General features: G+C 35.8%; 1 protein-coding gene across 1 annotated transcript in view; it reads right to left on the reverse strand.

The window, feature by feature from the left end:
* TTC29 (tetratricopeptide repeat domain 29) overlaps positions 1–23465 on the reverse strand; it is a 90157-nt gene that overhangs the window by 31356 nt on the left and 35336 nt on the right. Inside the window, exons 6-7 of the mRNA XM_010576351.1 lie at positions 5293–5505; positions 441–526 (exon numbers count right to left, since the gene is read on the reverse strand). Coding sequence (XP_010574653.1) covers positions 441–526; positions 5293–5505 — 299 coding nt within the window. The remainder of the gene's footprint in view (positions 1–440; positions 527–5292; positions 5506–23465) is intronic.

The raw sequence follows: 23465 nt of genomic DNA on the forward strand, positions 1-23465 counted from the left end.
TCTAAATTCCTGATCTGAAAAGTTCAACATGTGAATTGATATATTTTAATTGTTGCTGACAAATATTGATATATTTTAATTGTTGCTCACAAATATGCTGTATCAAAGTAGTTTGCAAAACTGGTGTTTTATACAAAAACCTAAGTAAATAAAACCTGTTTTATATATGTATGAATACAGGAAATGGAAAGCTAGTCACATATAACCTGAATTGTCAATTTATATTATTTCTACAGATCCAAGCATGGAAGCCTAGACTCCATCAGTTCTGGAATTTATTGGAACCATAATTGCTTAAGCCACATGGATCCCTGTCTACAGTTATAAAAGGTCCATGAGCCAAGTCTCTCCAAGTCTTTTCCACACTCCGAAATGCCTAAGATGCCAAGGAGGCAGAGAAAGGCATTGGGAAAGCCAAAGTAACTTTAAAATAAACTTACTGATAATGCTGTCTGTTGTTCTCCAGCAAAATGATATGCTAAACTTAAGCAATATGCAGCTTCTCCTTCCATCCTCGTATCACCTCCTAAAGAAAGGATTGAAGTTATAGTTACCAGCATAATCTGAACAAAATTACATTAATACAGACAGTTCTTGCAGGTTCTTAAATAACATACAGATGTTTAAATACTGTAGTAAGTTTTTCCTCCTCCTTACCCTTACCATTTATCTCTTTCCAAAATTATATAGTGGTAATTGAAAATACAGGCTATGGATTTAAACAAAGTTCAACAAGAAAGTTGAGCAAAGTCAGAGAAGATACCTTCCAGTAAGTAATGCAGTACATGTTCTCTGTCATGATAATACTCACAGTGTCTTCACATTAGAAAATCATAGTAGCCTCTCTCTATATATTCATATATAAAAGTAGCTACAAATATATAATACACCCTAATATATAAACAGAAAATATATTGACCCATGCACTTTGCTAATGTGAATCTTAGTGAAACACGAAGAGAGAACTTTCAGTAGACCAGGTTCATATTTCTTATTCTCATGGCTATTTTGCAAGCTACTGTAGGCCAGACTAGCTAAAATAAGGGATAACTTATACTTGCAAGCAGTAGTCATAGAAAAATCTGCACAGGCAGTTGCTAACTGAGGCGCATCACACTTTTCCATGCCAGGTTTTATTTCACTCATACTTATCTAACAAACACTGCTTGCTAGTCTTTTTATAGTGCTCCCTAATAGAAAATCATCCATTCAATACTGGATTTTACATAAATTAAATGCTCACTGTATCACACTATATTAAAAATTTTCCCTCTAGAACATGAGTATCCATAAGAAAGATTGTAGTTACAATTATATTAAAAATAGCCAAAAATACAGTCTTTCTGTTGCTCAGTGTCCATCTGCTCAAACATAATAAAGAGTGGAAAATCAACCTGAAGCATAACTGCTATTTCGTAAAGTGCATAAATAAATATAGTTGCAATGAAAAGGGAGATCTTCTACTTACAATTATCAGGCTAATAAATTCTTTATGTCCAAACACACAGAAGCCTACATCTAGTTCTGGAACTTTCTGAATGTTGTAATTGCTGAGGCCATAGTAATGCTCTATCTATAGCACTTAATATGTCACATAGAATTATGAAAAGCCTGTAACTCAAAACCCCGATGGTCTATTCCAATATTCAATATCCCTTAAAAGGCTTAATAAGGCAAAATGATACAGAAATACAGTTTCACAGAGAAATAATAAGTGAAAAGTTGGTAAGGATATAAAAAACTTCCTTCTGCACTTAAGAACAGTCTGAGAGTCTGAAGTGGGTAATATCTAATCCTAATTCATAAAATACATAAACATAGATGGTGGTCCAGAAGGACAGAATGGGTATTACCAATGGCAGCCAGTGCCAGTATGGGTTTAACTAAATTGTTAAATATGAGCTTCACAGACAGAGGCTATGATTCTGGAATGGGGACTGGAGAACTCATCTGAAAAGGAGCTTCTAAAGCTTAAATGTAAAGAGAACAAGGGCAAGCATACTGTGCATAGTGATATTTACTACATGTCTCGGGAAGCTATGAAAGTGATGGATTTGAAGTAAGGGCACTGGAACGTCTGCCTGGTCAAAGTAAGTTTTGGAAAGGAATCAGATCCATTTTGACAATCTCTTCATTTCCAGCAGTTTTCATGAGCAATAGGAAGAAGGTGATAGGAAACTTCATCAGCAGCCCTTCCAGTTATCACAGTAAATATTAGTAGCAGCAGTTTTACCATAGCTGTGACTGAAGCATATATTATAGACAACAGATGTAAAAAAAGCTAAAAGCTTGTATTTGATCAATAGATGCACCTGGAAAAGATGGAGAAGTTTTTGGGTACATGTGTCCTTCTTCAGCTGATTAATTGTATTGGCATTCTTAGTATTTGGGTACATACTCCCAAGAGAAAAGATCTTAACAGGCAACTCATAAAACAGATCTACTAATGTAAGCTGCAGATAGAAACAAAATATATTATTTAGTGGTTTAATTAAAAGAAAAAATTAGCCAAACACAATCATATACCCTCACAAATTAAACATCTGGAATGGAAATAATTGAATTCTTGGACCCAAAGTCCTGTTTGGGTTATTCTCCAAAAGTTACCACTAAAAGCATTTAGATTTCAAATGGTGTTTTAAAATATTATTCTTCATGAGATAAGGTAAGATGAGAAATTTTCATTCTTTAGAATTAATATAATCAATGACAATAAAATAAAAGACCTGAACTAGAAATAATTTGCTGGCACTTTTAAAAATAATAAATAGCAAAGTTCACATGGGCTTAGATGCCTGAAAGCTTGCTCATTTTTTTTAAGAATATCTGCTGGTCTAATAAAGATATTTCTTTTTAGGAACGTGCCTTGGCTTCAGTGACTACATTTTATACTTTTCTATAGATTGCTGTGTTATACTATCTGCCTGTATAGTCATATACTTATTTGTGGCAAAACTAATTTTAAAATTGGAAAATATTTTCAATTTTTTTGTAATTTTTTACTAGTTTAATTCTATCTATCCCAACTACTAGTCAAAGACTGTCTAACAGATTAATGTTGGGCATACATTATTAAATTTGAAAAACTAATATATCTGGTGATAAATATTGAATTAATATTATATATTAATTGTACATGCAATTCATATGCACAATATGCCCCTTAAGGAATACCATGAAAGGCTCTTGAATTCCTGTGCATGGAAAAAGATGATTATATGAGACCTTCTATCTTACTTCTGAGAAGCACTCCAATAATCATCTAGGATAATCATCCAGGAAAACTAAGCCTGTAGAAGCGATCATTTAACAGCATCTTCTGAGAAACAAGCATGATTAAGATTTCTGGAAAATCATGTGCATTTTCATAAAGTCAACGTGTAAGATTTGCCTTTTCTTTTCTGTTCACTCTCATGTGTAAGAAATGCTCCAGAGCATAGTATTTCTAGCAGATGAACAACTCACATTATATATAACACTGAAATGCTATTCTAATTTCCCCCAATTTTAAACCTATCCACACATGGATGAAACTTCATACAGCCATTATCTAGAACAAGGTGGCAATCAGGAGTAGTCAGCATGGATTTAAGACAGGGAAATTCATGCTTCACCAACCTGATAGCCTTCTAGGATAAGATGACTGGCTTGGGGGATGAAGGAAAAGCAGTGGATGTGGTTTCTCACAGTTTTAGCAAGGCTTCTGACACCGTCTCCCATAACAGCTTCACACACAAGCTGATAAAATATGGCTGAGATCAATACACAGTGAGGTAGACTGGAAACTAGCTTAGCTACTGGCCTCAAAGGGTAGTAAGCAACAGCATGAAGTCCAGTGGGAAGCCAACCGCTATCGGTGTACTCAGGGATCAATACTGGCACCAATGCTGATTAATATCTTCATTAACGACCCGGACGCTGTGACTAAGCGTACCCGCAGCGTGTTGGCAGGCAGTACAAAATTGAGGGCGAGTGGTTGACGCACCAGGTAGGCGGCTGTGCTGCCATTCAGAGGGACCTCGGCAGGCTGGAGAATTGGGCCGATGGCAGTCTCATGAAGTTCAGGAAAGGGAAATGCAAAGTCCTGCACCTGGGGAGGGATAACCCCAGGCAGCAGCCTCGGCTGCAGGCTGACGGGATGGAAAGGAGCTTGGCAGAGAAGGACCTGGGTTTCCTGGCGGACAACAAGTTGCCCATGAGACAGCGATGCACGCTCATGGCCAAGGCGACCAGCGGGATCCTGGGCCGCATTAGGCAGAGCATTACGAGCAGGTCGAGGGGAGTGATCCTTTGCCTCTACTCAGCGCTGGTGAGGTCCCCCCGGGAGCGCTGTGTCCCATTCTGGGCTCCCCAGTACAAGAGAGGGAGGGACACAGTGGAGCGAGTCCAGCAAAGGGCTGCAAAGAAGACTAAGGGACTGGGAGCGCCCGTCCTAGGAGAGGAGGCCGAGGGAGCTGGGAGACCACAGAAGAGAAGGCTCAGCACGGATTTCATCAACATGTACAAATTCCTGATGGGAGGGTGTAAAGAAGAGGGAGCCAGGCTCTTCTCAGTGGTGCTCAGTGACAGGACAAGAGGCAATGGGCACAAACTGAAATTCCATCTGAACTCAATAAAATACTTCTTTATTGTGAGGGTATTTGAACAGTAGAAAATGTTTTCCAGAATGGTTATGGAGTGTCCATCTGTGGAGATACTAAAAACTTGACTGGATATAGTACTGGGCAGTCTGCTTTAGCTGACCCTGATGATCTCCAGAGGTGTCTTTTCCTACCTCAGCTATTCTGTGATTCTATAATTTTTTACTTTAGGTTTCAAAGTATTTACATGTATTCAGATATACAGAAGAAATCATGGTTGCTTTTGATAAAAACCTGTTTTTTGCAAGTACTAAAAAACTACATAGAGTGAAAAGGTAGTGTTCCAGCAGATAATGTCACTCAAAAATTGCCAAATCCACATTGACTAGCCAATCAAAATCAGTGAGCTGAGCTTCCATCAGTGACCTCACTTTCTGATTATGAGTTCACTGTTTTATACTATTATACCCACAAGGTTGCGGGTTGTTTTTTTTTTGAGATAAAGCTTTCCAGGAATCTAAAAGATTTTTTGTTGTCAGCAAGAAGGCATTTCTGCTTTAGTGAGATCTGGAAGGGTATTGATAGCATTTGTCTTTGAATTTCATAGGAAATAATCACCCAGTCAAACACTTGACAATTTCTACTTTACTCTTGGGAAAATCATGGCATGCACATCAAATAAAGGAATGTGAAAGTGTTATTTTCCACCTACCTTCTTTTGCCATTTTTAAAGCTTTTATTAGCGTTTTGATGGCCTGTTGGTGTTCTTTATTTTCTAGCATTTTGTCTGCTAGTAATGTATAAATTCTCCAGAGATGCTCACACGCCAGTGAACTGTAAGTATGGCCTGTCTCATCCTTCCATGTCGAACCCTCTGTTAGCTGATAAAATGCTTCATAATGCTCAGCAGCTTTCATGACATGACCTGAAAAATGTCATTTGTAATTACAGGGTAATCAACAAAATTTTTAGAAGTTATTAGTCTATAATAATTTTCTCATTAGAAAGTAAGTTGCAGACATCATTTCACAGATTTTTCAAGTATCTTCAATATATAACTTACAGATCACTGGAAAATACTGCCAAGTCTCACAGTTACCAGTAATGCTGCAATTTAGACTTATCACATGTTAAATTAGCTTTCCTTTGTAGATTCACAATGTTGGGGGGGTGTGATACCAAGGATGCAAAGTCAGAATTTTCTAGCAAATACATCTGTTACAGACTTATGAATATAGCCTTTGTGGACCTCATATTTCAAAACCATATCTATGTATAAATAATCACAATTCAAACTGTTCCTGAAGTTTTTTTGCATAATGAAAACCTGTGCTGAAAGATTTGAAATGTGGAGAATAGAGGTTTCAATACCATTTTGGAGGGGGCAGGGGGAGTCTTTATTCAAATAAATTAATTGATGAAAAAAGAAGTATTATGAGAAGGAATTTATTCAACAGTTATTACTAGGCCAAATCTGGTGAGTTTATGTAGTAAATTTACTGGAAGAGCATTAACCACCAATAGATTAATTATTGAGCCTGAAGTAATACACTTTAAGATCTTCAAATGTAAGTTACTCAAACATCTTCAAGGCAATGGAAAGTTTGAAGTAAGGTTCAATACATTCTAACATGCGAGTAGTTCCTCCCTCCCCTCTGCCTTCAGCAAGATTTATCTCCGCATATACATGCAATCTAGGTGATTTCCATGCTTTCTGGACAATGGAAATTCAAAGCCCTTTGAAAGAACAGAAAAGCTTTACCTTATACATAATGAGTACAGAAAAACTGCTAGGAAACAGGTAAGATGAGACCATTTACGTAAAAAAAAGCCAATAAAAGCATTCTGGTCACAGTACCTTGTTCTAAAAAGAATGTTCCGTAGCAGGGAGAACTGTGTGACCCTTCCTTCTTAAGTTTGTGTGTGTGTGAGATGGAGGAATCTTGCCCCATAGATCATCAATATATCAATTGTTATTTCTATTAAAAGCTGAAACAACCCAAACCCTAAGTTTGTTCAGATATGTTTGCAGTTTGCACTTCTGAAACATGATTTATAAGGAATTTATAAGGAATGATTACTGTTTTGCAGATTGTTTTTACAGTGCTGCATTCAAATTAAAACAAACAAAGAAAAACAACCCCCAAAACCAAAACAAACAAGGAAGGAGAAAAGTTGTTTCCCAATTGCAGGAAAGTAAGGGAGAGAAGCTTGGAGAAGGACCTTCTTTAAGCATTCTGAGAGAAAACAGGGCTAGTTCCCCAGGCCTCCAGCCAACCTAGAGGCAGTAGAACAGCTATGACAGATTCCTCTTATTAACTTAATTTAGATTAGTCTTTTGCATATGTTACCCTTTTATAACCATGCTTTCAACTTTGCAATATAAAACAGAACTCTTTATTAGAATTAAATTTATTTTTATATTAAGCTTCTCTGATGATTAAAATTAGTTCAACTAAAATTGACAAGCACAAGAAACTTCTCTTTCAAAGAAGCAACTAATTAAATTAGTTTTATAGACAAATCATTTTAAGGCTTTACAACCTATGGTTCATTTAAGAATCCCAGAGGACACAACAAAAAGTGGTGAAGAGTGAAGTGCCAGGTGAAAGGGGAGACAGCAGGCTTTATTCAGTTCCGCTTTAGCTAGGGACAGGTATCAAAAAGATGGCCCAAAACATTGGCAAAAAAATCTTATTTCCAGTGTAGCTATCAGACCCTGTAAACAGACAGGAAAAGACCTGTACATTCTTTCCAAAATATCCCACGCTTGACATCAGACTGAACAAACAGAAATGCAAAGTGAAATTATCATGACCAGTACAAGTTGTTTAAGGATTCACTGACAGTACATGTAACAGGAAACAGAGATGTAGACTTGCTAACCCAGATGAAAACTCTTGTCCATTCTAAGGACGCTTCCAATTTGGATTTGGGTTTCTGCCTATCTAGTCTGGCCAACTTCTTAGGGCAAGTTCAACCCAGAAGTCAACAGAATTCCAGTTATCCAAGTTGCTAAATGTAGATTTAAGATATTAATTCAAGAAGCTGGTGTTGGCTTTGTGACAAATGGTAGAAAGTTGAGTTGAAATTTAATGTTAATAGCCAGATCTAGCATTTTATTCGCTTGGATACTTATAAGCGCATACAGACTCCTCCTTGCAATTCTCTCCAAAGTTTATTTATCAGCTGATTATCCTTTTGAAAGGTTATTGCCATATATTTAAGTGATCTAGTTTCACTACATGTGTAATAGATTCTTTAGAATAATAGAGTTTGATTCAGGTGTAACTCAAAAACTTCTAGTAAGAATGGGAAGCAGCAAACAAATGAATAGTATCACCTGGATACATAATTTGAAGCTGAACACAGTATCTGAATTTCTCTCAAGACTCTGTAATATAATCTCTTAACAGGACACATCATTTCGGTAAATAAATACATGCAACCTTCAGAACTATTGTTTAGATTGTTAGAACTATCAGGTATGGTAATTCTTACCCATGCTTCCTCACTTGCAGTATCCCCTTGAGAAAGTTTCTGTCAGACTAGAAATTGAACTCATATATTCCATGTACCCCATAGTTCTTAAGAGTTGACCTAACCATAAGAGCTGTGACCTGACATCCTTTTTGCCAGATCCCAGTGAAACCTCTTTAGAAACAATCCATCTACATCAAGCTTCAACATACAAAAGCAATATAATTTTTTGGTAGTATTCAAATGGAACTAAATTACATTTGGCTTCACTGAATTACCAAGAAAGATTATGAAGTAAAAAGTAACACAGTCTGCTCACAGAGATACAAAAAAGAATGTGCTGAGCAAGAAAACAAAATACCTGCTAGTTTCCTAAATGAAGCAGAGATGGAATTCCTGACATGAAAGTCCTCACATGGCTGGAATTTGCTTACTGAAGACTCTTTCAAGTAATACTAGCTATTTGGAAACCTCTCAAATTCATGGAAGGTAAAACACTTTAGACTTTGGAATTCATTCCTCCATCAAAATAAACTGAAATCCCTTGTTCTCATTGGCAAATGACATACCAGCTTGTTTCTTTAATCCATAAAGCTTATGTGAACCTCAAATGTTGTGGAAAAATAATGTTTTCAGGGGGATGGCCAGTTTATTCACTGTCATGAGTTGGTTCAGTTGGAATTGATCTAGCCAGTGCATTCCAATTTTTAAACACTGAACTACTGCAACTGTTAGGCACAGACACAGGTAGATGCTGCCTGAAAATCTTGAAAAGCATTAAAAGAAAGTAATAAGCCAATTACAGAACACTTCTGAGAGTATTTTTATCTCACCTGAGCAGTGATAAGGTAGATTTTTAAATGACTTTTATTATCAACTGAAAGAAGAAAGAGAGAAAAAAAAGGCAAAATGAGAGGAAAAACAATTAGTAGGAAAATCACTTGGAGTAGTTTGTACAAATGTATCTTTTACATCTCTAGGAATTCAAAGAGAAAATCCAGAAGGTGTTTCTAGGACATCTATATTTGAAAAATCTATTTGCAAAACGGTACACAAAGCAGTATAGCTATTTTCAGTTGGCAACATTAATAGAAATTGCATATTTTTTTCCACTGCCATGCAGAAATTAGCTCAGTGTATACTAAATGGAGTTTGAGAATCTCTGATACCTCTTCCCTGTTTATAAAAGGAATAAAAACCCAGAAAAGTAACTCTTACAACATATATATACACCACTACTAAAATGTTATAGTTTAATGTAGCTCAGGGCATAACAAAAGAAACCTTATCAGCAATAGTTTAATCTTAAATATGGGAGGTAAACGTTGTCACAATATAATTTTGGGAGTAAAGAATCAGTTTTAAACAATTACATGAATACAAGACATTACTCTGCCACTAACAGTATAAAATTTTAGAAATTGCTCTTATTTTCATAGCAGCTACATATGTATGCATAAAGATTTGTGCTACAGTTTTCACTGAGTTGCTTAGAAGTCCAAAAAAAAAATCTATTCATTCAAGCAAAAGAACTCAATGTAATTTTGTAAATACTGAAGAGAAACGTTTTTACATTATCTGAAACTTCTTTTATAATTCCCCTTCCTAAAACCCACTCCAAAAGTATAAATTTGTTATATCAAAAGATATCAAACCAAAAGGGGTATATATGGAGACTACTATTTTGCTTTTTTTTTTTTAAGTAGAAAGATTGACTAGATATTAACACAAATGGGTTTAAATGTGAAGCTGCCATAAAAGCAGGCACATAAATGTAATTCTCCCAGCCGCTATTTTGATGCACATTTTTGATTCCATGAATATTTTATGAAATGGCCCAAACTAAAGCCATATAACATTCCTGCATTACTGATGCTTGCGCCCGTAAGCTACAAACATTAGAGGCATGATTGAGTGCATTAAAATGAACTCATTCAGCAGTGCATTGATTACTTGAAGGAGGAAAAAAAAAAGTTACTCCCACTTAAGAAAACAGCACACAAATCTGAAGTTTTCAATACTGAAAATAAAGATAGCAAATTTGAATAATGTGGTATTTAATAAATAAAGGCTGTGAAAAACTATCTAGAATTCTCTGTATACAGTCCTGACATTAATTAGGTGAGATGTTAATTAGGTCCAGAGATTGCTTCCAGTACTGTACAGGTAATTTAAAATGTCACAATCTGCAAAATGCAGTGACTGACCTGTTCTAGCTCCATGCCTCAGCAATACTGAGAGCACCTAATGATTTCCTTTTCTATCAGCTCGTACATTTACCAATGAAAATAATGCCACAGAAACAATTGCACAAAAAAGTGACAGGTCTGTTAAGTATGTTTCTTCAGCAGCACTAGTATAAGCAGAAAGCAAATTTAATTCTAAATTGTAAACAGTTGTTGAGGACTTTAGAAAATATTCCACTTTAGCTTAAAAAAACAACCTAAAGGAAGAATAAAGCTTTATGTATATTATAGTATATTTAAATCTAGAACTAGGACATCTTTTGTAATCGGTTATTTCACTGTACGATGTGGACGTAAAATCTGCTTGAAGCAACAGTTAATGGTAGCAAAAAAAGACAAAATGTTATCACTATTTTAAAAGATATGGTCTTAAATTTCAGTTTAACTGCTTGAACTACTTGTATTATTTTTAGTTTCCTGTGTTCAATTACGATAATTATGGTAGTACTATTCATGCTGAAATAGTTAAGAGTCTGTCACAGTTTCCAATATGAGCCACTATCTACAAAGGTTGTTATAAGTCTTTAACAGAGATGTGTTGGGAGGTGGAACAAAAAGCTTACAAGAATCATAAAACAAGGCTCTCATGCAGTAAATAGTTGAACCACCCTGGACTCCTGAGGTAAAATTAATTGTACAGAACTGGGACTGATCTCAGATGCAAGAACTTGACTTCATGTGCCATCTGCAAAAGCAAGACAAAAATTGTGAAAGAGATTTAAGATAAAATTTTGCAGTTCCATAACTCTACAGGAGCTGATAACATTTTTCAGGAAGATTCCACAGGGAGCTTTAGCAAAATGACATAGACGGTTCATAAGAATATTGTAATGAACATGCTGGCTCATCATGGGGTATTCTGACAATTTCCCCAATTTGACAACGTACCAGTAGTACTCTCCCTAGAGCCTAAGCTGCTCAAGGTCAACTGAAAGAATTCTTGAGAAGTAGAAGGCTTGAGGACATAAAGGAGAAGAAAGGAGATAAAAGGAAAGTTGAGCATCACACAACCTGATATATGGCATTGGTAGATGAAGACTGCAGTGCAAAAAGATGGTATTTTGTGTTCCCTTCTCTGGGTCAAGAACTGCTAGGCTAATCCTTGGTATTGCAGTTTAGAGAATGATATATTATTTCTGTTGACATTAGTTAAGCAAGTATCTGTTGTCCAAAAAGAAAACAAACATAACTATAGGAATCCAGTGAGCATTAGATCATACTTAGTCTTGTCCTCTGAAGACCTAAATTCCTTGCCTTAAAGCTCAAATGCTCAAAACATACCTATACAAACCTAGAGGGCAGTGCATATCGTAGCACCCACAGTAGGACTGTTCACAGTACGTTATATCGCATCATCAACACATTATGATACTAAAAATGCTCTAAAAAAGATGTTGCTTAAAGGGTTCTTTAAGAGGCAACTCACAAGCTAGGGATAATATCAGTTTCTCTGGTTGCTTGCTTGTCTGCTCTCTAATCCCTTCCCCTGCTGCTGCCAACGCTACTGAACTGCAAAGAAGGAAGGGTTTCCCACAGGCAGCCGAAAAGACAGCTGCTTTGGGGATAGTTTACTGTGGGCCAGTAAGAGGAAAAAACCCCTGTAATTAACTGAAGAGCACATTACCAGAAGAGGAACTGCTGTGAAAAATCTCTTGTTCTTACAAGAAAGCGTGGAGAGTAGGTACAGGAGGAACAGGCACTGTTGTAGGGGAGACTGGAACAAATATCCTCCTCTTACCTTCCAGTTTCTGCAGTGTACCCTCAAAATTCTGGGTTAGCTCCAGGCACTCCAAAATTGCTTCTGGCTCTACATAAAACCTCTCAGATTTTCTCTGAGAGACATACAGCTACTCTAAACCAATTGCAACTACTCAGAGTAACTCTACAAAGAAAATCTGGTGTCAATTACATGATTTCCCCCAAAACTATATGCACATAGACCTCACATATACTTTACAAAGAGTGGTACAAAATATAACATGGACATATATGAAAGACAATAGTAAATCAAAGAGTTATTTCATACTAAATGTAACCCTTAACTCCGAAAGTTAGAAATGTACTTGTAATTACTGTCTTGCTATCTGAACTACATTATATCACCGATTTTTGCCTTTGCTTTAGACTTAACTGTGGAAAAAAATGTTTGTATTTCAGGCATTTTCACAGAAGTTTAGGTCTGAGCTGGAATCTAGAATCTGAAGGCTTTGCAACACTGTAATTCCACAAACTGGTTTAGCAGCATTTTGTCCATGTGCAAACTAGAATAAAGAAAGTACTCTTTCAAGAAAAGTGTCCAACTTCACAAAAAACCTGACAACTGAACAGGTCCCATATGGAAACTCCACTAACTTGTCTGTCCTACATTCATATTCAAACGAACCAACACAGAAAATTTTGGTTTACAATTAAAATCCCTTTATCTTTTTAGGTTAACATATTTTATGAAAGCAACATTTGTCAGATGCCTTCTTCTGGTTTTATTATATATAAACAAACATTTTTTGATATATGTCAATTTTAATCTAGAGGAGAACGTTGCAAACAATGTTGAACGCTAGCTGACTGACAACATACCCATTTTAAAGAGAATGGAATTCTTGCTTCACGATAACAAGCAAACCTTCTTCTTTCATGTTTGTAAAGCATCAAAGTGCTTTCTATATGCAAAGGCTACCTAAGATGCAAAATGTATTCAGGAAGCTCACAATGTAAGGCTCCAGGCTCTGAATAAGAGCAGGCCCACACTCTGTGGGATGCTTACACTTCAGGTTTCACAAATATTTCAGTGTTTATAGGCAGATATCCAAATGCAGAGAGGGGAGGGAGGTGAAAATGCAGTGATGAATAGTGAAGAATGGCACATGCTTTGCAGTTCTGTTTTTCAGGGCTTGAGGGTTTTAACTCAATAGAACCAAATGAAAACAAGTTATATTACTATTTAATCTCAAGGAGTAATATGATCATTATCTGTTAAATACAGAAAGTGACACTGAAGCAGATTAGTTTCACTAAATTACTTTTTTTGCTAACTCATGTCAAAAGCTTGCCTCAGTTTAAATGATTTTTTGTAGTGATTACATTTTATTCAGAGATTCTACCTCATTCCCCTTACTTTTCACAGCTTCCAATAATAAATTTAGTATCAGATGCAACGCTCCAACACTGGAGCTGTTCTGTTGTGCAGATAATCTACTTCAGAAGGATGCTTTGAGTAGCAGGTTGGACTAATGACCTGCTGAGGTCCCTTCCAACTTGAATTATCATATGATCCTCTGAAGAGTAAGATATATTTTTATTAATAGCTTCATAATGTTTGTTTTACCTATGACTTCTAAGGATTATTGATAATGGCTGAGGACATGCAACCCCATCAGCTCTCAGTCCCACTGAGAAGGCACCTCTGGAAACAGTACCTCCTTTATCAATTACTAAAAGGAAACACTGCCTCCAGGAAAGTTTATGATGACAACTGCCGGTTCAGCTGCAGTAGTCCAAAACCTTGCAAAGCTTTGAAGCAAAAAAAAAAAAAAAAAAATCTGTTAGTGAGCGGGCAGCTTTGAATGAAGCTTCATCTCAGTACTACTCATTAAGCAGTAAATAATTAAAATACCCTGGAAAAGACAGGTAAAATACAAGCAGCAATGTCAGTAATAGACATGAAAGAGAAGAGAGGGAAAAAGAATTTAAAAAAGCAAAGAAATAATTCATTTGAAGTTTTAATAAAGTTTCATTTGCAGTCTTGTTTAAAGATATATCAGACTTTAGGGATGTAACCTAATTACATTTTTATTCTAAGTTCTATTCAAAGACCTTGGACTTTGAATCTTTAACACAGATCAAACATAGTATAATTTACTCATGGCTATCAATACTTTAAAAAGATCTCTTCATTAAATGTCATAGTCTTATGAACATGCACATAAAGCAAACAGAGCAACATTTGATACCAAAAACATTAAGAATATGATTCTTACAAAAAATAGGTATATAAACAATTCACTTGAGTGCTACACATTATATTCAAGTATACATAAAATATTTTTCTGAAGTATTTCTGATATAACTTTCATCGTTCCATGTAAAAACCAGCAATAATTTTTAGTAATTTTATGATGTGTTTGAAAATTAACTTTACAATCACTAAATACCTAAGAACAGAAATTAATTTAAGATTTTTTTTTTAATTTTTTGCGTATGTCAAAACTTTTAAGGAAAACACAAATTACAAAATTTAGAATTAGCACTCATGTACTGCTGTGAATATTTTGAAGAGCTTCTCATTACAAAGAATACAGACCTGTCCCCAGGTGTTATATCAGAACTGAAAGATTCTCCATTTGAAGAATGAGTCTAGGAAAGTAACAGTGATGATGAAAGGATTAAGGAGGCTTTTGGCAAACCTGCTTACTTTTTCCCAGTGTAAATATTATTATTTCCCTGTGCTTAATAATAAACCTTGATTTAAATCAACTGAAGGAAAAGCATGAAGAAAGTTTTTAATTTTCACAATGTTTATTTTCAGAAGTGAAAATAAGAACCCTACAGAATTCTCCCCAAGTTCTCTTATTCAAAAGATCCTCACTGTCTACCAAAACCTTTTAAAAAATAAGTGTAAAAAATAATTATATGAAGAATATTTTTTATGAACTCAACAGGCCCTTTTTGCTTTCATGTTGCATGTCCAGAGGCTCCTTTCAGATTTTCTTAAGAGTATACTAATTTGAACAGAAAACATACCTAATTTCTATAACATCAATTCAATACAGGACCTGCTAGTTCAATACCAGTAACAACCCTGTAATAATAAGATGTCATTCATCTGGGAACTACATTCTGCACTTGCATGAGGATGAGCTCAATTATTTAATAAACCTTTTAAATCTGTCCTCCCCAAGAATCTATCTGGATTTATGGCTGCTTCTGTCTGCCACTGAGTGACAGAGAAAAGCATCATATCTGAAGACTTTATCTCCTAGCAATTTGCTGCTTAAACTTTTAAAATTATGCTCTACGATCAAGTTTTTCTCACCTAACTTATGTATTCAATTCTTAAGCAACCAGAAAAAAACAGTATCACTGCTTTGTGAAACAGTGTAAGTGCAGAAGAACAAGAAAGAGTTAACTTCAGTTGATAGGATGAAAATCAATGACTGGGCGTGTTTTAAATGGTCAACCTGGATATGCAGAATTCCATGTCCTATTAAGGAAGGGCTTCTTTCTGTCTCTGAAGTTCCCAGATGCGGAGACTTTTTAAGTATATGTCTCTACATGAACTTAAAATTTAGCAACACGTATACGTAGCCAAAGATACAGGATTTGGAGAAACGTGAGTAAGTTTTCAGGTCTGAATTATTCCTACACTCCTTTTTCTGAAATAGTTGTTTGGAATAAATAATCACAACTAGGAATAAATTTTAAAACTTAGCAATCTGGGATATGCAACCTGGGGCGAGGCGGGGATATCATGATAAATCAATGGTATTTGGTTACTACTGGATATGGTCTGTTATACAAAGAAAAATTAAAAAACAATCAAATGAAACATGCTATGTCTTCTCTTCAGACAATGAACAGTACAAAGACATTTTTGGTCTCCAAAGGAAACAAGTCTATGTGATCATCCTGTCCTCCAACTAGATTTGAAGCAAACTTCAACCAAATTTGGTAAGAAGTAGTAAAAAGCCCGTAGAAGAATAAGTTCCAACCACTTTTTTGAAAATTAGTAGCTTGAGGATAGAGATTGATCCAAATTCCAAGCAGACAGAAAGACAGGCAGAACTCTCCTGTATGTATTTTAGGGGGCAGCATGCTGCTTGGCCAGCCAGCAACTAAGCACTGGCCAGTCAGCAGCATGTTCACATGCAACTTTCAATTTATCACAGCACACACCGAACCTTACCAAATACAAGTGTTATAGAAGCATACAGGAAATGGTATTGTATAAACACAGAACAAAATGGTGGTTCCTGCCTCAAAGGATGTATAGGCTCTAACTCTCTAGAACCGCAGCTCTCCTTTAGACCACTGCCACATTTTGACTAGCACTCAGGCTTCCTATGAAAAAAATTACATAGGCATTTATATCTTTAAATCCCTTTTCTCTTTTTGGTCCACACTATGAAAACCCCCATTATAAAAATAAAGGAAATTATAAGCCTAATCTTTTATCAAAAATCACAAACTTATCTGGCTATCATTTTAAACCAAAAGAAGTTGCTTACAAAAAGGAATCTCTAACACAGACACAAGGATAGATGAAAACAGAAAGGCCTTGGGTAGCTGTTAGTTGGTAATTTGAGTTGCTTTTGCTCCCAAAGAAAGAGATGGGATCCATTTTAGGTTGCCTTCTTCCAGTGTCAGACCTGCACTTGTGAATCCAACAGTATGGAGACCTCTAGATACTGGCTATACACCTCATGGTGGAAACACAACATTAAATAGGCAGGATAGATAGTTCAAATGCAGCAATACTGTTATCAGTAACAGTTCTGCACTGCATAGGTAGTAAGGAAGAAAATTTATCACTCTTCACAAACGTTGTCCCACTGGTTTGTTTTATTCACCAGCTGCTTCTAATTTTTCAATCAGATTGTAAAGCAGCACTTTTAATTTCTACATTATACAGCACAATGAGGATTTGCTATTTAAGTGGGCTCGGCAGAATTGCAACACAGATAATATAAAGTTCTATTAATGTAGAAGGTACATGTGGGCCATGCATCCCACAGGTGAATTTTATTCTGGCCATCATTAGGAATCTCCTAGCAAAAGACATTACATGTTTATGTAATTAAAACAAAGTTGCAATTTCACACACACAAAGGCATAAGAAATTTCATAAGCAATTTTAACTTTTGCCTTTTTAAACCTTTTTAGTACTGCATTTTGCAATATTAACATTCTTTTTTTTTTATCTGAATATAAATTATTTCTGCCTTAAGGCAAACCAATTGGGGAAATTCTGCTTAAATGTGCATATTTCCTCTGCATAGATACTCATGAATGTATGCTGAGTTTCTCTCAATTATTTATACATTACAGTTTTTAATTGAAAAACACTTGCCATAAACAATTCAAAACAACAACAAAAAATCAACAATTTCTTAGCAATGGATTAAATAGGACCCGCTAAGAACAAGAAAATAATCAGTTTAGACTTTTTCGGTTCCAAACCAAAAAGATGACGTTATGAACTGTCTTTAAGTTGTTGTTTACCAAATATATCTAGTAATTAATACTTAAGCTTCAGAAGCCTGAGTCTAATGCCCATCAAACTCAATAGGAATCTTTCCACCAACTTCTATAATGCCTTGATTAAAAACTTTGATTTCAACAGTATGATAAAATGATGGGTATAATTCTACTCCTTGGTCTTAATCCAGATTGTCAAAGTCTGTAAGAACCCCGTGGGTTTGGTTTTTTTTCCCCACAACAAATTAATTAAATTTATTTACAAGACCCTTGCGTTCACTAGGCCTTTCAACCAGAAAAGTCTATATCAAATTCTAACATATGAAATAGGTATAATAGTTCTATCTGTAATAATGGATAAAACACATTCTATTTCATAAATTAGGTCCAATTTATTAATATTTTTGGGGTGGGTGTGGAGGGATCAGAAGTGGTCAACTCCGGCATAACATTGCTCTGACTGAAAAGCGACAGAAGCGTAACATTGCTTATAATCAAGGTAGAACTGGATTAAGACTAAACACTTAAACCCCCTTCATTAATGTGCAGAATATGGCAGATTTTTTGAAATGTCTAAGCTTATTTTAGAAAGAGCTAAGGAGACCTTGATCAGGAATACTTGAAGACTTGCTATCTAAAAAACACACAAAGACAGACAAAATTGGGTTTATGGATTAGCTGTATATTATAGGAATTGGCACTGAGATATCTAACATTGCTATTTGCTTTGCATTCTATCCCTTTCTCTTGCTAGTTCTGCCTGCCTTTAGTCTTTCCAGTCTGTAAGCATTTCAGAAAAGGTATTACCTCCACTTTTGTTGATCCTTATGTGCTAGCAGAATAGAAATCTGATGACTAATTCAAAGTCACCACTGCATTGAGATTAACAGCATGATTTTCACACATCTTTCAGCCCTCATACCAGGGGATATATAGTTTCTCGCATGCACTGATGTACATTTGGAATTTGTTGTGAAAATTTTATTCATTGGACTCTACTGTGATACTTGCATGCTTTCTCAAAACTAGTTATTTAAATGTATCCAGAACTGTTTCCAAGCACTCCAACCAACAGGTATGGAAAGGTACATCTATCCTAGTAAACTCTCTTACCCTTCAAAACAGTGCAGCTACTTGTAAACTGCCTGTTAGGAAAAGTCCCTGCAACACTCCTAAGTACCAAACTGTGCCCATAAATAATTGCAGGATGGGAAAGTCCAAGCTAGCACAAGCTAAAAGTGTGTGCAGGACTTTTAACACCATTTTAGCACTAGCCTGTGCTCCAATGCTCATAGACATCCCTGTGCACTGATTAATTTACTCAGGCAGGAAAGCAACCATGGCCTGTGAATGTCTACCTTCGCTGCTAATATCTGAAAGGTAAGCATTGGGATCCTTGTATCATTTGAGGGTGGGAGGATAGGTATTTAGAATAATATTTTAGTGATGATGCTTTCATTGCTTCCTCTAGAGTTCTTGATGTCACTCTACCTGCTCCACTGTCCCACAGACAACATACCACTAACCTAACTTTTTTTAAGGGTTTGCCTTAAGGAAAGAAGAGTCATGCATCTGTATTAGAAAAACACCATCAGATATGTTAATTAGTCATCTTTAAGCTTCTCTCACAAATGCAGAATTGCTTGACATGAAGATTGAAATATTGCTATCTGAAGCACTGGCTTTAAAGCACCGGCTGTATTTGAATGTGTGTGTACATACAGATGCATACATATGTCCGTATATATACATGTACATACGTACATATCTATATACACACATATTTATACAAACACCTGCATTACTTGCAATGGCCTTGATGGCTGCTTTTAGAACAAGTACACTTTCAGATGTTTGTTCTTATTATGCTTTTGAATAATATAGAAATATATCTAATTTTGTTATAACCTATTTGAAGCAAATAGCTCCTACAAGTACAAATTCCTTGTTTCCCCTGGACCGCTTTTGTTACCAAGTTATCCAAAACTTTGGGATGCACGTATTTAAGGTCTACGTAATTTCATGCATGATAGAAATTAACCATTTAATACAAAACAGAAAGCACTCAAATACTGTAGTGATGAGCGCTGGCAGTGTAAGAATCTATACAAATTAGCACTAGCCATGATGTTTATCAGCACACTCAGACTGTGTTTCTTCTGCAAGATACAACAGCATAAACATGAAATTCACAATTAACTTTAGCAGATTTTACACTAATATAGTAGAACTATTGCAGACTGTAATAGCCTTATTCTCCGATATTCAGAAAAATGCACACATCTATAATGACTGATATTGCTTCTAAAAACACATTCAAAGCACAGGAATAAAAATATTTTTTAAATTAATATTTTTAAAGTGAGATTCTGACCCAAAGCCTGTGCTTACTTGGATGACAAGTAATGCTGGATTTAATGTGAGGAAAAAAAAAATTAAAATATGACATTGCTTTTTTCAATGTGTATAAAGTGACTTTGGCATGTTTAATAGCTAGAAAATGACTAGTAACCATACTAATAAAACAATTTCTTACCAGCCCCCTGAGGAAGGACAAGCTACGGGGTGAGTACAGCTAACTGAATGTGATCATAACGTGAACGCTCCTACAATAATCAATGAGTAGCATTTCATTTGGGTAACTTGTAAACAGAGACCTTATTTTACAAACAGAGCTTTTTTAAAGAAGAGGTTAAAATCTCATTCTGCAAAGAACTGCCACTAAAATCATGTTTGCTCCAAGCAGAATGTTCCATTTGTATCTGTAGCAGGCTACTCAATTATTGTTTTCTTTCCCTTATGTACTGACAGCCACTAATCGCCTGCATCCAAATATCATGACTGAAGTCTACTCTGCTGACACCTCAAATATTTAGCTTTGAAGATTAATGAACATCAGATTATATCCAGCCTTTAGGACAGGGACCAGGCTGAAAGTCAAAGAACTTTAAATTTGATTACACAAAAATTACCCAGCAAATTTATTGATTTGCTTCCAAGGCAAACAACAATCTTTACTAGTACATGTTTAACTTTAAACTCCCAAGCAATCAGTCCTAAGCATATATAGACAGCTTCCGTTCACAAGTAATAAAAAATACACTATTGGGTGAGAGAACTAGTACAAGATATTTACATCTAAAAGGACGCACACATGAACGTCTGTAAGACTAACTTCTCATTCTTGTAAATTCTCCTATCTTCCTGGCTGCACTATTAATCAATGCAGTTACTATAGATATGATGATTTAAATCAGATGAAAGTATCATGTAAATGTTAGGCATCATTCACATACCTACACACACATCCCTGTATTTATATAGGTACACATACATATTCCTATATGTATATATTAATGCATACATACATGTCTATATCTATTCCTGTATATATCCCTATAGGAAGTGGACATCTGACTCATTCAGTCCACAAACAAATTAGATTACAGCATTCTAAATAACTGAACAAAACCCTCCATTTAATTTACAAGCTATATCTATCTGTTCTAATATAAATGCCAGAATGTTTAGAATTTTACTTATACCACCACTAATAGTCATGCAATTTTATACAATGCCAACTCAACATCTGCTCTTACACTTTTTCTGCAATCCGAACTTGTGATTTAATTTTTCACCCACTGAAAATAAAAAGTGCATGGAATACATCTGCTGTCTTTTTCTCAGTGGTCCCTCAAAACAAATCCTATGCTTACTCTTGCAGCTTCTTCATTTTCTCACCTCTCTATGGAAAGAAAATATTTGCAAGACAGACCCTACAGATTAAGCGGAGCTTTACCCTGGGCAGTGAAAACGTACCTTGCTTTATCCCTCCTTACCAATCTTAGTAAGAAGCCTCTCTTCTGGACATTTCTAATATTTTACAGCAGGAAAATGACATTTCCCCTCCTCTGAGCATCTCAGAGCATATTTCATAACTTTACTTATGTGCTTTTGTAATGGGCTTCAAAATATTTAAGTATTCAACAACTTTTGCTTAACACGTCATAAAAGTAGGAAACATTAAGGGTTTTTTTAGGCAGCGGTTGGATAACAGTAGTGAGTTACACCTAGTATGAGCCTTTGAAGCTACAAATGGATAGGGATGTGTCATGGTTTAACCCCAGCCAGCAACTAAGCACCACGCAGCCGCTCACTCACTCCCCCCCCTCCACCAGCAGGATGGGGGAGAAAATCAGGAAAAAGAAGTAAAACTCGTGGGTTGAGATAAGAACGGTTTAATAGAACAGAAAAGAAGAAACTAATAATGATAATGATAACACTAATAAAATGACAACAGCAATAATAAAAGGATTGGAATGTACAAATGATGTGCAGGGCAATTGCTCCCCCCCCGCCGACCAACACCCAGCCAGTCTCCGAGCGGCGATTCCCCGCCCCCACTCCCCCCAGTTCCTATACTAGATGTGAAATCCCATGGTATGGAATACCCTGTTGACCAGTTTGGGTCAGCTGCCTTGGCTCTGTCCTGTACCAAATTCTTGTGCCCCTCCAGCTTTCTCACTGGCTGGGCATGAGAAGCTGAAAAATCCTTGACTATAGTCTAAACACTACTTAGCAACAACTGAAAACATCAGCTTTATCAACATTCTTCGCATACTGAACTCAAAACATAGCACTGTACCAGCTACTAGGAAGACAACTCTATCCCAGCTGAAACCAGGACAGGATGTTTCCTTTTATGCACCACCTTAGAATTTATTTTTTTAAATTTTTTTATTAACTGAAGGACCAAGTGAAAAGGTTGCAAAAAATCCAGCAACTTCAATCATTTTATTCTACTGAGTATCATACAGGTAACCTAATTAAGCATTTTTCACTCAAAATGAAAATGACTTGGTTGTGACTGGCTGGGCTTTAAGCAAGTACTGTCTTACCTACTGGGAAACTGGATTTAGCTTAACTTCAATTCCTAGAATAATACTGGAATAAATAAATAGACAAACAGATTATTCCCAAGCATTTAGAGAAAACATGAAAACATTCTAGCCCATACATCAAGAGGAAATGTCATCAAACTAATCTTCTATGTAAGTTAGTAAATTCTCTCTCACCATCATATAACTTTCTTGTAAAACATTAGGGAAGGATAGTTCACCTGCAACTATTATTAAGTGAGCGCAAATTGCTTAGGAAATCCTATACAGACATTGGTTATCAGTAGTTCACTGTCAGTATGGAAAAAGTTACTCAGTGAGGTTCCACAGGTGCCTGTCCTAGGTCCAGTTTACTACTTAGTATTTTCATGAAGGATCTGAATTACAGGATAGAAAAATCCATTTAAAATGTTCAAATAATACCAACTATGAGAAAGAGAAAGCATGTTGAAGAACAACTTCAGAATTCAAAACAATCTTGACAATTTCTAGAAACCACCTACAAAACACAGGATGCTACTCAGTGCAAAAAACAAGCAACATACTGCATTCAGGTAGAACTGACTGGTGATGCTGGAACAGGGAACAGAACAGCTAGTTAACGGTTCTTCAGAAAAGAATTTAGAGATTACTGAAGGTCATGAACTGAATATCAGTATGCAATTTATGCTGAAACAAAGAATATAGATGTCATACCTGAAAACACAAATAAAAATACAACTTGTAAGAAAAGTAATCTTTCCATTTTATTAGTCATTGGTATGAACTCGAATTTTAAAACTGAATCCATCCCTGGATGTTGAAGGCAAGAAAGATATGGCAACAGTTCAGAGGAAAACAGTGTGAATGACCAGCAGTCTAGAAAATAAGAGGAAATATTTAAAAAGGTGTGAAGTTTCAGCTTTAAGAGAACATGGGGGGAGAAACAGGACAATAACCTTTCAATTAAAAAAAAAAAAAAGGCTGCAGGTTTTATATTTTATGTCCAGGTTTTTGCTGGGAAATCAGGCCATCTTTCAAAAAATACCCCTTCTGTCAGACATTTACTGGAATTACACTATTTCCAC

Source organism: Haliaeetus leucocephalus, unplaced genomic scaffold (genome assembly GCF_000737465.1).
Source record: "Haliaeetus leucocephalus isolate CR32 unplaced genomic scaffold, Haliaeetus_leucocephalus-4.0 Scaffold21, whole genome shotgun sequence".
NCBI lineage: Eukaryota > Metazoa > Chordata > Aves > Accipitriformes > Accipitridae > Haliaeetus > Haliaeetus leucocephalus.